The sequence below is a fragment of the Rhinolophus sinicus genome, chromosome 2 (genome assembly GCF_057876585.1).
Source record: "Rhinolophus sinicus isolate RSI-liver-muscle chromosome 2, RSI-T2T, whole genome shotgun sequence".
NCBI lineage: Eukaryota > Metazoa > Chordata > Mammalia > Chiroptera > Rhinolophidae > Rhinolophus > Rhinolophus sinicus.
Window position 1 is genome coordinate 173,208,005 of NC_142502.1, and position 15,185 is coordinate 173,223,189.

General features: G+C 45.9%; 1 protein-coding gene across 1 annotated transcript in view; it reads right to left on the reverse strand.

Moving 5' to 3' along the window:
- The window catches only part of DPYSL5 (dihydropyrimidinase like 5), a 78,650-nt gene that overhangs the window by 19,556 nt on the left and 43,909 nt on the right, over positions 1-15,185 (reverse strand). The window contains exons 3-6 of the mRNA XM_019735333.3: positions 5,816-5,974; positions 3,556-3,735; positions 2,838-2,906; positions 1,070-1,114 (exon numbers count right to left, since the gene is read on the reverse strand). Coding sequence (XP_019590892.1) covers positions 1,070-1,114; positions 2,838-2,906; positions 3,556-3,735; positions 5,816-5,974 — 453 coding nt within the window. The remainder of the gene's footprint in view (positions 1-1,069; positions 1,115-2,837; positions 2,907-3,555; positions 3,736-5,815; positions 5,975-15,185) is intronic.

Here is a 15,185-nt window from a genome sequence, read left to right on the forward strand (position 1 = left end):
ATTAACTGCTAATGGGAAACTGTTTTCCCAAATGTTTTTCTGAAGCCTTCCTTGTTTATCAGATTAGGAAGACCGAGAGTTTCGGTGCTGGCCCGATGTTTGAGGTGCTTCGCACGAGTGTACTAATTCTGAAACCAGCTGGACCTCCAACCTCTGTGTATTTCTAACACCACACCCTCGTGCTTACATCCTTCCGGGTAGCCCGGGTCTTTTCAGAGGAGAGGTTCTCAAGCGTTAGTGCCGTTAGAGTCATTAGTGGGTCTGTTAAAACAGGTTGCTGGGCATCACCCAGTTTCTGATTCAACAGGTCTGCCCGAGAATTTGCATTTCTATGTTCTTATTTTTAATAAGCAATGCTGCCGCCGCTGCCAGGGATAACACTTAGAAAACCAGTGTTCTAGAGGAGGCACTTCAGATTATCTGAGCATATCAAACTCTTTGATGCTAGAAAGAGAAATGAATGATCTTCGTACAGCGCTCTGCTGTGTCCAAAGTGCTTTTCCTTCCATGACTCCTTTGTCTCATAACAACCCTGTGAGAAGTGAGTGATATTATCACCCCAATTTTAGCTGATGCACTCAATTTTAGCTGATGTCAGAGTGGCCGAGTGACTTGTATTTGCTAAAGGCCCCATATCTCTTGCTCCTTCCCAGCACCACGTGCATCAGTGCCCTGACCCTGACAGGGCCTAACCCTGAACCACACCAAGGAAATATCGTGAATGGCCCAGAGGCGGGTTTAAATCACAGTTCCCTAAGCACAGTGTCTGCCCATTCCTCTACAAGCAGCAGCCTCCAGTTGCAGTGAGGCTGTGTGCCCCACCTTGCCTGGCGTCCCCTCGGAGCCTTTTCCATGTAAGCACTGAAACCAGGCTCAGTGGGGTGGAGCGGAGAGCTGGTGGCAAGGAGGACCCCTGCCAGGTTTGTGGGAATAACAAGGTTCATTCAGCAAACAGTCTGGGGGTCCTGTCAGGCAGGCATGATGCAGAGCAGAATGGGACGCCATAGTAGAGGTTGATTTCTGATCCCAGATTCGAGAATGGGCTTAGGGTGAGCCAGGGTCTACTTACCCTGTTTGCAATGGTGATAACTCGGTGAGCAGCTTCAGCTTCCAGCTGTTGGAAACAAAGGGTAAGAAGAAAACAAGCTTCACCATCTCCCCCACGCAAGCCCACATCTACCTGAGAGCCCACCTCATAGAAAGTGCTGCAGTATCTGACACAGAGCCGCAGGAGCCAACTACACCCATAGGGCTGGCAAGCCAGGCTCAGTGGGGTGGAATGGAGCAGGGGCACCAAGCTCACCCTGAGAGAATCATAGGACTTAGTATACCAGGCACATCCTTGCAGGATGCTATTCAGGCCTTAATTAAACGGCAACGAAACAAAAGCAAATGAAAACCTGGAGTCACATCTCTTGGTTTTCTGGTGTATTCTCCCCACAGCCACCTCAGCCCTGGAGCAAAGCAAAGGAGCGATATCTACTAATACCAAGCTGGAAATTAGCCTCGGTCAGGGCTAAAACCTCAATATTATTGACATTTTGGGTTAGATAATTCATTATCACGGGGGGTTGTCTGGGCATTGTAGGATCTTTAACAGCATCCCTTGCCTCTACCCACTAGATGCCAGTAGCACCCCACCCCATGGTAGAGATAACCAAAAATATCTCTAGACATTGCAAATGTCTCCTGGGGAGCAAAATCTCCCTTGGTGTAGGTAGACCCAGGACCCTCCCCTTTAAGCAACAGACGGTGACAGTGATGGTTTGCTACTGCTACTACCAAGTCAAAGCCTTGCTAGTCCCCTCATATAACTCAACAAAGTACAGTCCTCTGCCCACCCCACCCACTCCTGTTTTCACAGGCACAGTATTTACTTTGCTGAATTCTGGTGCCTCTTTCTCTATCAATTTTCAGGTACCAAAACAGGAGCTGTATTTAAGGGGGCTGATAGACACGGGTAGACCCAGGGCAGGAGTAAGGTGGGACCCACCCCCCCGCCCAGCTGACCCACCATAGTCCGACTTGGTCTTGTCTGATGGCCGCACCATTCATCACACCGTCTCCAGCTCCCCATTCCCCAAGGCCTCCCCATCAGCCCCTCATGGACATCCACCCACCACTCTGCATTTAAGGGTTTGAAGAAATGGAAAATGGCTCTCCCTTCACAAATGACAAGGGATGTCTGAACAGGGTCATAGGGCAAGAAGGCATTAGCGGTCTAATGTGGTCCCTCCAGAGCAGAATTCTTTAGCAGGGGACTCGGGGTGATTTGTAGCGACATCCTGCAAAACTGTGCAAGGATAACACCAGAGGGCAGAATGAGAGCAGGGCTCTTAGTGACCATCTCGGTGAGTAATAAGGTAACAAGGGGGACAGAGCACGGACACATATGTGCCTCCGGTTTCTGGTGCAAAGGGTGCAAAGTCTTCCTCATGCTCAAAAGGATCTCATCCTCAAACACTGAGTCACTGGCTTATAGTCCAGAATTTCTTCTTACATCTGAAGAAACACACCTTTCGGTTTGTCTTTTTTTATCCGGATTCAATTTTGGGTAAAACAAGCCCTATGTTCACATTGTCTCCCTCAGATCCTTGAAATCAGACTCAAAATGAGGTGGGTAGGTTTCCCCCAAATTGCCTTTCTCAGGGAAGCTCGAGGCCAAGTCAGCCTCAGCATGGAAGAAGCTGTTTCCTGGGAAGTTTGCAGATGGGAATTTCACCCGCGGAGAAGGTTATACTATACAATTTCTATTTACTGATGTCTCTTCTATCCTGAAGATTCTGTGAATCTATAGGAAAGCAGTTGACAAAAGGCACATAGGAAGTCTTCCTCACCTCCTCTGGACGGCTGATCTCTATTCCTTCTGGGCCTGTGATACCCAAATCTAGTGCCTCCTTAGCACCCTGAATAATAGCAAAAGAAAGAAAATCGACAGAATCAGAGACACACAAAAAAATACTGAACCCAAGGGACAATAAAATATGCTAGACACGGCCCATTCCAATAAGCTTGCTACTTTCCCCACTCCTGTAACATTCATCTTCTGAAGAGGGCAGAATGCGTACAGGGCTCCCTTTCAGGAAGGCTCTCCTGAGTTTCACTTCATAATAATTGAAAATATCTTTTCCTCTTAAAAATACAGTTCCGTAACTAGAGAACAGGCCTGGGACACCAAAGACAAGCACTCTTTATTGTTCTGAAAGTCATAATTTCCCTGCTGGAAATCTCATTAAAACATTTCTTAGAGGTACTCTAAATCCCTTTGCTGTAATGGAATTTAAATATACTATTAGAAGCAAGACATCATCATTTAAGACTTAGAAAACTTTTTGAACTATAAAGAGAAATTCGTTTTTTTACAGATAGTAGAAAAGTTTGGATTTTCTGCCAAAGATTTGTCATCTGAGCTGTTAACATATTGCATTTTTTTTTTTTTTACAGCTTGTTTTGTCTGAAACCTTGTAGGATAGGTAATGGGTGGTCAGGAATCCCCTCGACAACTCTCGACTGGGGCCCTGGGGACCTTTTCCCCAACATTCTCTACTGCCTTGCCTCTGCCACCAGCTCCCCGTTTTCAGCATGGACTCGGGCGATTGCCCCGATGTCTTTGCAAGCATGTAGCACTTGGTACAGCTCACTGTCCCGAAGCATGTACAAGTCCTTGTAGGTCATGAACATCTGGAACGAGTTGACACCCTTCTCTCTCACCAGTGTCTCCATCTCTGCTTTCACCTGGAGAGTAAAGGCAATGTCACATGAGTACAGATGACCAAGAGGCTGACTGGAAGATGCTGGTCCCATGTGGCGGGGGTGTGGTGCAGTTGGGGGAGTCACCATATGACCACCCACGACCTAGAAGTAGCTCACTTTCCTCCCACCGCACAGGCTGCTGTGGAGTCCTGTGAGCAAATGGATGAAGTACTTTGAAAATTGTCGAGCATGACACAAATATAGAAACTATATTGTTACCTTCTAGACATATTTCTCCTATAGCACACAGGTTTGTCCTGTGTTTCTGTCTTCAAATCTGCCTTAGTGGTAAATGCATTTATGACCTTTATTCCTATGGCTTGTTCCCTCTGACCCCATAATGGAAGTGTTGTTCCAAAGGAGGCACAACAATGCTAAAAATCCAGAGACCTGGGGAAAATCTAATTTAAGAACAAAGCAGAACATGAACAAAGCTATGTGAATAAGGAGATTCATCCCAACATTATTTATGTTTGGAAAAAGTGGAAGCAACATCGATCTGACAATAAGAAAATAAATTGAAGTTCATCTACCTGACAGACGTCAGGTGGCCACTGAATTGATGGTCATGAAGACCACACAGCCAAATAGAAAATACTCACACTTAAGCGAAACTGTTACCATGTAAAAATCATGTATGAAAAAAGACTGGAAGGAACTAGTCTAAAATAACAAAGTGATTGTGTTGGGGTGACCAGATTATGGGCTTCCTTTCTCTTCTATTTTTAAATCCTGTAGTTAGAAAAAGAATGATTTGATTCCTAGAAAATGAATTCAAAATTCTAGGTGTGTGAAAGTCCCCCCAACCTCTAGGGACTTAGAGATGGCTGGCCTGACCTCAGGTTTGCTGAGGATCCGACCAGACCCTCTAATCCAAGACAACTCTGGGACAGGGAATGGAGAAAGGCTTGGGTGTAGGGGTCAACCACTCAGGAGAATGTCCAAAATGGACGAAAACCCCGTATGAGCTAAGGAATGGCTATGTGGTCTGCACCATTAGCCAGTACCAGGTGGGTGGTCTTCATGGTACGAGACTTGGGTGGGAAGTGGGGTCCAAGGCATTTCATAAGGACCAGGTTAGAAATAATGGAAGAGACCCAGTGAGCCCCACACTCAAGGCTAAAACCCAAGGTCAGAAACACAGCGAGGCTTTTAATGACCATCAGAAGGGTGTCAGGCCCTTTAGACCTGGGTCCACTGAAGAACTTTATAAAACTTCTTAATGCTTATTTATTTTTATGACTCTGGAGCACCCCCCCCCCCAAGTACTGACACATGGTGATTAATAAGTAATTGATGAAAGAACAAATATCCAGGTTGCTTCCTTGGGGTAATAAGCAGGAAAACTCCAGAAACAAAGCAAAACGCACATGCCTATATGTCTGTTTTCAGGAAGAGCAAGAAGTGGGAATGCAAGGAAAGAGGAACGGACTCTGGCCCTGGGGCTGGGGTAGCAGGTGGACAGGAAACCCAGGGCCTGGGGCACAGGCTGAACTGAGAAAGGCCCCGGCCCAGTGGGAGCCAGCCTCAGCCACACAACGGGAACAGCCTCAAGGCAATCAGAGCAGGCGATGGGCCCTAGTAGGAAAGAAGTGCCCCAGTCCATTCACACCAGATAGCACTGAGCCAGGATAAGACCCTCTGAGATGTTCACTCAGTGTTGTCACTCCAGCCCTCAGCACAAAAAAAACGATATGACCCTTGACCCTTGAAGCCTGACCTTATTGAGCCCATTACTTAGCAGCGTCCTTGTAGGTGCCAGAGGCACCTAATGTTAAGAATCAGGAGATGCTGAAAGCCTTGGGGTCAGAGCAAGGAGCCAGCGCTCCCAAGGCCTCCTGTCCTGTGTCTGCTGGAAAACTGGCTCTTTAAATGAAGCAGGACAGGTCCACCCACCCCCTTATGGAATCACAAGTGTTTTTTCTTTTGGCACTTGGGGGAGTTAGGATGGTGAGGGTGGAAGGGGTATTCCACACCTGCGGGAGAACACATCCCAGCTGGGTCCCTCCAAACGGCCTCTCTGCCTAAAAGAGCATTTGTTCTTTTAGGATCCCACTGTTACCTTGGGTGCCCACCAGGTGATCCCCACGTGGAGGGCATAGTCACAGCAGACCTTGGGGTCAGCCAGACCCCGGCACTTCTCGTATGCATCCACGAGGGAGGTCTCCTTGTCAGGCAGGACGTGGCCGATGACCATGGTGGTACCTCCAACTAGTGCTGCCTGAGGGAAATGGAAAAGCAGTCTCGTCACATCTCTTTCTGCACCCAAGTCTCTGACGTGGGGAGACACGGGGTCCACGGGTGGACATTCAGAACAACCATAGACCCTACCTCACAAGAGGCCGTAAGGCCCAACTGCAGCAACGATTGGGAAACTGTGAGGAGCTGTGCGGAGGTGCAGGAGCCAGTGTGTATCCATCATTATTGTGGATGGATCCAGCAGACACACCTGCTTCCTCCTCGTTTTGGGTTGCCACTCTGTGCTTTGGAAAAACCACCTCGGGTGTTACCCAAGCCTTAAGGCCAACCCCTATTTCCCCATGAGAAGACCCCCTTAAACAATTTTTGGCCAACATGAGTATATAGATGATACAATCAAATCTCTGCATATGACATGACATAATAAAAATGACGATCACATGTCTGTGTATAATATTTATTAACTTAGTTACACATATATATTTAAACTATAATAAACAAAATGTGAATTTGGATATGTTGTTGTTTTATTCTCTCACATTTCACGAAACCATCTTATCCCAAGTTTTCATATGCATCTTCAACAGCAGGGTCTTTGTCTTCAGTTTTCCAAGCACATTAACTTCGTTTTCGTCTGTCTTGTTTGAGATAGAGCACTTTTTAGGTCCCTGTATGATTTATCAGTGAAAATTATCCTAGTCACAATCTCCACAAGATACCACTTAAAAAGAAATCTTCAAAAAGCCTCCCTTGCAATCGATCACAAAGCAAACGCCCGGAAATAATGACCGAATCTGTATTAGAGACCCTCTCCTCCCCCCAATACAAACTTTTTTAAAACCAATTTTAAAATTGGTTTTAAAAGCTTGTGACCTCCACGAGCTTCCAAAACCAGCACTGACCAAAAGAACGTTCCAGGCTAATGAGCTGTGTCTAAACGAAACTTGATTAAAATGAAACTAATTGAGACAGGATCCCGTAATATGAAAGACTTTGTGAGGGCTCTGATATAAGGTGATTCTCTTTTTCTGGTGAGTAAAAGTTTGGACAAAAACCTGTGGTTCTACTTGGGTCCTCATAATGATTTGGAATCAGCCCCAAATTCCAGTCCGCACTACGCCACCTCCCAGCTGGATAACCTTAGCCAGGTTACTTAACCTCTGTGAGATGCAGATTCTTCACCTACACAGTGAAAATACCTTCCTTTGCTGGTTAGTTGCGAAAGTCAAGTGAAATATCACTTATAGAATAGAATGGACTTCAGAAAGTCTTGTCCTAACGTATGTGTTTAATTATTCAGAACTTAGCTGTATTATCTGTTTTCTAGAGGGGAGAAAAACAGCACAACGAAATTGTCTTAATGATTTCTTGCTTCTCCATTCAGTTAAATCCTTGATCACAAATCAGAAATGTTGCTGAGGAATAAGAACTAAAAAAAAAACCCAATTAGTTCAGTGGCCAAGCAACTATAAAAATGAAAATTCTGGCAACTTTGGTTTTCCATGCTGACACTGGCTGGGTCACTGAGACTACTCCCCATGTTGTCACGGGGAACCCTGGGGTCTGATTTCTTGCATAGCTTAAAGCGACCAACAGAGGGTGGCAGTTCTGCAGTACACAAGGAGAAACCGTAATGGGGAGGTGGAGAAATGGAGAAAAGGGGAAGCGCAGCAGATTGTCGCTTTACTAGCTGGCTTCTATTTCTGATTTTGGCTGGATCGTGCCAGGCCAATTCATCTTCATAGCAGGTGGCTGTACTCTACATATTTTGTCCCGAGATGCATTTCTGGCTTTTACACGTGGACATGGGGGTGTCTGATATATTGGGATTTTACACACTAAATTGTTCTATTTTTCTGTGGTTCTAGATTGTTTTTCTTTGCACACCCCCCACTCTCAATATGACTGTAGCCTTGAATAGAAAAAAGGGAACCTGGATACAGCAGTGTGAAATGAGAGACTGCTCTTAATATCTGTCGGTCCTAGAACAGGAGTGGAAAAGGAGGTCCTCGTGCTGAATCTCTATATAGTTAAAAGTTCCAGATCAAACTACAAACTGTTACACAGACTATAGTCTGTCCTCCTACTCTGACAAATATTATCTTCATAATGACCAAGAAAGCCAGGCTTGAATTTAGAATTCTTGGGAGTCTTCGCCGTTCTGAACTACATTGCAGGGGACATTGGTCTTCAGTCTCTGCACCTGACTCCAGCCCACACCTCCTGACTCTGGATACTACATCCTGCAGGTCTAAGCTCTGCTCACCCCCTTGGGTCTAGGCGTGCACACATTGGTGGTCTGGCCCCCAGGAGGACAGATTCAGGCTTGTGCAGACCCTGGAAGTACTCAGGCCATTTGTCAGAGAATTCCTGGGACCCAGAGCGCGGACTAGGAGTGGGAATATTGGGCTCTGGGCAGACATTGTCCCTGTTGCCTGGGTCTCAGGACGGCCACGGAAAGGGTTCCGGAAGGAGGCAGGAGCATCGGATGATGGCCCCGACTTTCCTACTTACTATTGTAATCCAGGGGCAGCTGTGTGCCTGCTCTGCACCTCACCTCTCAGGAGCCCAGAGAGGGTCAGATGGCAGTGGATACGAGAGCATCTAAAGCTGGGCAGGGGCACAAAAATATCTGGAATAATTATTTCTGCTGTTACCCCAGGCCTCAAAACAAGAGTTTAACGGGATCAGCAAACACCCCCCAGCTGCAGGTTTGAGCACTTGCTTCCTCTCAGGCAAGAGACACACAGGGCTGGCTTTTAAAATATGTACAGTTCCTACCCATGGGATGAATGCCGACTAGCTCAGTCTTTATGGGAACGCGACATCACAGATGTGACAGGCTTTTTCAGTGTCGCCCCCCACAAGATAGCCCTGTAGAAATCAACAGCCTTGCATGACCCAGTTCTGTTCCTCAGGCTTTCAAAGGGATTATGTTGACAAATATGTGGCTGCTGAATGTTCACAACTGTTTTTATGCAAAATCTGGGGTGGGGTTAGCAAGCTGTGGAACATCTTTAATGGAAATCAATAGAAATGATGTTCTGGAGGCTAAGTCGTAACATAGAAAGAGGGTGATGGTACAACAAGTGAAAAAGGCAGAATTCAATGTGTATCTAAGATGTTTAGAATTATGTTTAAACACAGACAAACGCTCACATGCACACACAGGAGGAAATATACAAAAACATGCTTTTGGGTGATGACATGCTCAGTAATTTATTTTTTCTAATTTTCTGAATTTATTTAATAGAATATATTATTTTTACACTATACATTTAAAAATGAATTTGGAGGAAGCCAAAACAATTTAAAATTTAGTTAATCATGCTTATGTGTTTAAAATACTTTCCTTTTCAACTTATGAAATGTCTTAACCACACAGTAAAAATTTGGAAAACTCTACAACATGTACCCATGAATGCACTAGTCCCACATAACAGAGGTTAACATTTTTGCTGTATCGACGGTTCATGCTTTTTTAATAAAAAAATGAAATAAAATATTTCCAATAAAATCGAAGCCCTCTCCCCTGAGGTTGATAAAAATTCCTCCCATCCATGTTTTTATGCTTTCACTATATTTGTCTTATGATTTTAAAAAATGTATAGAAATGGTACGGTACTGTCCATATCCTTTTGCAACTTGCTTTTTTTTTATTCACCATTAAGTAAATTTATGTAGATTTATTTCCTTCATTTTAATTCATTGTATGAACACTCCTCCGGGTATGTATTCATTTCCCGAGTTTGTGATATTTATGACCACACAGGGTGAGGGGGCCCCGAATTTAGGGTCTACGTTGCCAGAAAGTGGAATTGCAGCTTCATGACACAGTGCATCTCCAATTATACCGGATGTGACCAAGGGAAAGCTAACTCACGAGGGCCTCCTAGAGCCTGGTGGCTAACCAGAATTGCCCGTCTATCAACCCACGTCCTTATTGTTTTTTTATGTCAACTGCTGTCCAACCAAGCATTCCCCGTTGTGTCTGGGGCGTTCGGTTTCCTTTTGAATGTGGGACTTCACAGCTCTCACTATTAAGTTAATCTGGACATTAGGACCATTTGTTTAACCAACAGACGCAGGACCATTTACACATTTGGCAGGAGCGGAAACATAATTTTACTATTTCAAAGGGGTCCCATGATTTTGTTTTTGACATTTATGATGTGCTGCTGGGTAAAACTGGATTTATTTGATGCCCAGTCATGTAGCCTCCATTTGCTCCTGAAGAAAATCTAATATACTTAATGGTAAATAAATTTTGGGACGGTTTCCAGGCACACACTTGGAAAGAACTTGTACCAAATGCAAACTAAACCTGTTATAAATGTCATCTTTATGCCTCAGAAGTTATCAGACCACTGCGGGGTACATGGGGATCTTCATTATTAACCAGAGACCTGCTCAGCAAGTTGGAAAGAAATTTCAAATACGATATATTTGCTGACATCATGGTGTTGGAGAGAACAATGTATTCACCGTTCCTGGCTTCGTCAGGACAAATCTTTGGAGAGTCACTCTTTTACCATTGGCTACATTGCTGCAGATCTCATCGTGGTTTGCTGAGTTCCCAACAGAAATGGTTTTCCCATCTCCCACTGCACCCCATCCTCCCCAAAGAAAAAGATTTGGTTCTCTTGCTCCAAGGCCAAGAACCACTAGGTCAAGGCACAGACTTTGTGCTCTGCTGGTGAGAAGGCACTTGAGCCAGAGCTAATCCCAGGGGTTTTTCATTGGGGGTGGGTAGGCATTTCCTGGAGCACAGAAGAGGGGTGTATTTTGGGAAAGGTGATTGGAATCAGAAAAGCAGGATCTGTTACCATCTGGAGGTATAGATTAAGGGCAACTCAGTCTTTCAGGGGAACACTAGTGCACTGAGAATCAGCTAACGAGTACACGGATGTACTCTGCACACTAAGTGCAATGCAAACATTTCTGCATTTTTGAATGCAGTTGGGAAAACCAAGCAGATGGATCTACTTCCTTTGGAATTGCTGAACCACCTCCTTTTCTTTTCACATTAAAATTATCTTCCATCTTTTACTCACAATCTCCCAAAGTACAAGAGGGAAAAAAAAAGAAATAACCAGCTCAGTGGTTTCTCTCTTGCTCTGAGTAACGTCCTTCACCTTCAGGGATCTGTCCGTGGCTACACCTTGCACTCAGTAAAACCCTTTCCCATCCTGAAACAAGCCCACCAGCAAGGGCCAGCTGCGTGGGCATGTGGTCTGTGCAGTCCCTCGGTGCCCTGCACTTAGAAGGGCTCTATGCTTAGTTTAATGATCTGCTGTCTCTGTCTTGAAATTCTTAATTATTTTTTAACAAGGAATCCACATTTTCATCAGCTATGCTGGCCTGATCTAGGGAGATCAGGCTCTTAACAGGCTTACACTGGGCTTCGCTGTCAACTGAGCCAGCTCACCCTGGAGGCTCAGGACACTGACCCTTCCTCTGATAATCCCCTTCTAGGCTGCTTGAATGCTGACCACTGACCGACTGCTTCATCCTCTTTTGGAGTCTCCTCAGTGCCCTCTATCAAATACCTTTTCTCTGAAAAAACAGACAAACAAACCAAAACAACACACAGAAAACACCCCAGCTTATCTTCTCTCCAGGGCATGCAAGTGATGTGTGATCAGTTCCCTGGGGCCACCCTGTCTGTCTCGCTGGCTGTATGAAGCTCTCAAGCCTTTTCTTGACCCATAATTTACAGCCTGTTGAGCGTATCCTGCAGCTGACTGGTTTTCTCCAAATTGTACATTTGCAATTCACTGAACTCCTAAACTCCTTTTACTTTCCACTCCTACCTTCTGGGTCTGCAGCCTCAACTATATCATCTAGGGAAGTCATGACCTCGCAAGGAAGGCTGTCACTCTAGGCATTACCATTTCTAAAACTTACACTTCATTTGTTGAACTTTCTACAGGCAACCTTCAATCCACAGTACACTCTGGGAAAGGGACATTTTCCCCCACTCAATTTCCCTGCCATTTAAAGGCACATTATATATATAGAGGCAAAATAGTATAGTGACAAGAATCGGACTTTAAGGCAGGCAGATCCAGGTTTAAATCCAAGCTCTGTCACTTATTAGTTGTAAGACCTTGGGCAAGTCTTTAATCTCCTTGAGGTCCATTTCCTCATTTGTAAAATGGGATAATGACACATCCCTCATGGGGTTACTGTGAGAAGTAAAGCAGATAATGTGTGTAAAGCACCTAGCATGGTGCCTGCTCGTAGTAGGAACCCAATAAATAGCAGTAATTTATGATACTATTATAAGTCTATCTATAGTACAGCGATAACCGTTATAGTTAATACACAATAAGCATAATTTGTAGGTAGTATTTATGCACACAATATGTGCCCTCTGTTACGTGTATCAGATGCTCCAGAAATAGTCAGAAATGTGAGCACCTTGAGGGCGCTTAGAGTCCAGTTATCAAACAGGACAAGAAAAAAGTTCATTTTTAATAGAAACGACTTCAAAATTGCATGAGAGTACAAGGCATCACACGATAATATTCCTCAATGACGATGGCAGCAGCAAGTTCAAAAGACCAGAGGAAGGAAAGGACACCTTAGGATGGGCAGGCTGAGAGCTGGACAGTGGGCATGATGTGACACGCGGGGTAGGAAATGGTGTGGGGAAGTCAGGGGTTGGGGGGGGGGGCACAGCCGGAGGACTGAGAATAGACCTGTTTGGTTTTCGTCAAGGCAGGTCTGATTAGGACCAAACGGCGGACTTGGATGAACCTGCCTTCTATCTGGTCGGCAAAGTTGAGCAACTTGTGTTTGTATTGGGGGCGCTCAGGGAGTGTGGAGTTTAGTAGCACATTTACAGAGCAGACTCTGGCCACACTTCCATCCCTGGACATGTCTGTGGTCACAGCAGACTTCTGGGCAGAGGAAGAACATGAAAATCAGACTACAAAACATCACTGGCTATGGAATGCCTGATCCACTGCAGTGCTGAGATGATGGACCTGAATTTGGGGACTGGGGTGGAAGGACATGTGTGAAACTGTTTCTGGGAAGAAGCAAGGTCTGATGACAGGAGAACAGAGATGTAGACAATGGGGGAAGTTTTATGCTTATGTGGCTGAAAAAATAGTATTAGAAAAGGAACAATCAAATTAAGGAGGGAAGGGAATTTTTAGACATCTTAAGGTAGAGTTGATTGAGGGACATTCAAATGGATGAAAGTCTCTAATTATAACAAATATCCACTGAGCACTTACTCTGTACCTGTTTAATTTTCACAACAGCTTGGTGAAATGGGTGCTTTATTACCTCCATTATTCAGATGAGAAATCTGAGGGTTGATACTCATATCCATTAGACTGGGAGGGACACCTCTTCCCATCCATTCAGGAAGGGGGTGGATAAAGGAGGTGACGATCAGAGGTGACAGAGGTTCAGAACCAAGGGTGCGTAGGCCCTTGGCCCCAGGATTCTCAGCCAAACAGGAAATGATGCTAATATCCCGGAAGAAAGGTTTTGGGGAAGTCAGGAGTGTTGGTCTGAGCCAAGATGAGGCCTGCGAAAGCCGTATGGGAGATGCATTGACGAATCAACAAGAATGTGCCATTGTCATGGCCAGTTCTGTGAGCCCAGGAGCAGGGACAGAGAAAGCAGGCTGGGAGAGCTGGAGGAGTGGGAACCACAGGGTCAGGGATGGCTGACAAAGGGGTCCAGGCAGACGTCCAGCACAGCCCAAAAAATGGGGAGTGGTCCCAGGGGAAGCCCAGGGTTTGGTTGGGACTTAGAGTGACATTTGCATTTTCAGTTTATTAGAAATGAAGTTCAGTTCTCTGACGGCATGTGGAGACAGGATTCTCTGGTGAGAGATGTCTGAACCTGGCAGACCTGGATCCCAGTTTTGGATGTACTGCCGAGAAGTTCTGTGGTCTTAGGCAAGTGAGCACTGGCTTGGGGCGATGGGGGTGCCATTCCCAGAAGGAGGGATCCCAGGGAGAGGAGTGGGGCTCTGAGGGATGTGTTGACTTTGGGGGAGGTACACAGAGGTGTCTAGGCTGTAGCTATAAACGTGACAGATTGAGTAGAGAGTGTAAGTAAGAGGAGAAGACAGTGTTCGGTAGGACACGGAGAAGCAGCCACATAAGGAGGATTAAGACGAAGACAACCAGGAAGGAGAGCAGGAAGGAAGAGCCAAGAGGCAGGAGGAGACCAGGCTGCCATGGGGTTATGGAACCCAAACAAACCCTCCTACCAATGCAAATAACTCCCTGGCTCACTGGCTCCCAGAAGAGGTGAGCGGCCCTAGGGGTGGAGGTGCAGGTCCTCCTGGGAGACCCAAGCTCCCCCTCCCTAGAGGTGAGTGATCCAGGGCAGCTTTCAGGTCTCAGGGACAGTGAGTACATCTGCTCACGAAGCCCTGACTGAAGGCTGCCTGGCTCCTGCCCAACAGGTAGACCCTGGGTGCACACCACATTACCAAGTAGCAGCTCCACTGAGAAGTGAGAGAAAGGTCTGAGATTCCATGTGAAATCCCCATCTCCCTTCCTCCCTGCAGCCTCATCAATAAAGAACAGGCCTGACGGCCATGCTGCAGGGAGCAGCTGGGTCATGCACAGGTCATAGGGAGGCTGTGCAAGAGCTCCTGGCCCCCTTCTCTTCTGTCACAAATTGCTAAATACAAAGGGAGCTGGCTAATTTCAGAGGACCAGAGAAAGACGGTTTCTGGGCTCCAGGATTCTCACGGGGGAGGGGCCCAAGGCAGCGGGGGAGTTACCCCCACTATAGAAACTTTTGGATGAAACTAGACCCAGAGAGAATCTCCTGAAGAGCTGCAAAGCAACCCAAGGACCTGGCCCCTTCCTCCCTCCGGGCACCCAGCGCTGTAGGAGTGGGTCATCTGCACAGAAAGTACTTCCCTCATCCAGTCTCCACAGCTGCCACGTGCAGCACACGTTTCATCCTCTCATGATTTTAGACATGAGCCAAGACTGAGATCTAGGTATTTTTATTCCAAATCCCACACTCTCCTGTAATACTGAGAACAGATCTGATACCACTGAAATAGTAACTAAGCACAGAATCTCACAGCCTGGGGCAATCCCACCCAGCTTTGGGTCTCCCAGAGGATGTACTTAAAATAGACAACTGATAGGAAGTATATACATCAGCCCTAACATTTTTTTCATTTTGTAACTAGGAATACGTGAATACCAAATGGTGGGAGAAATGTAAAAGCATGCGTGGTT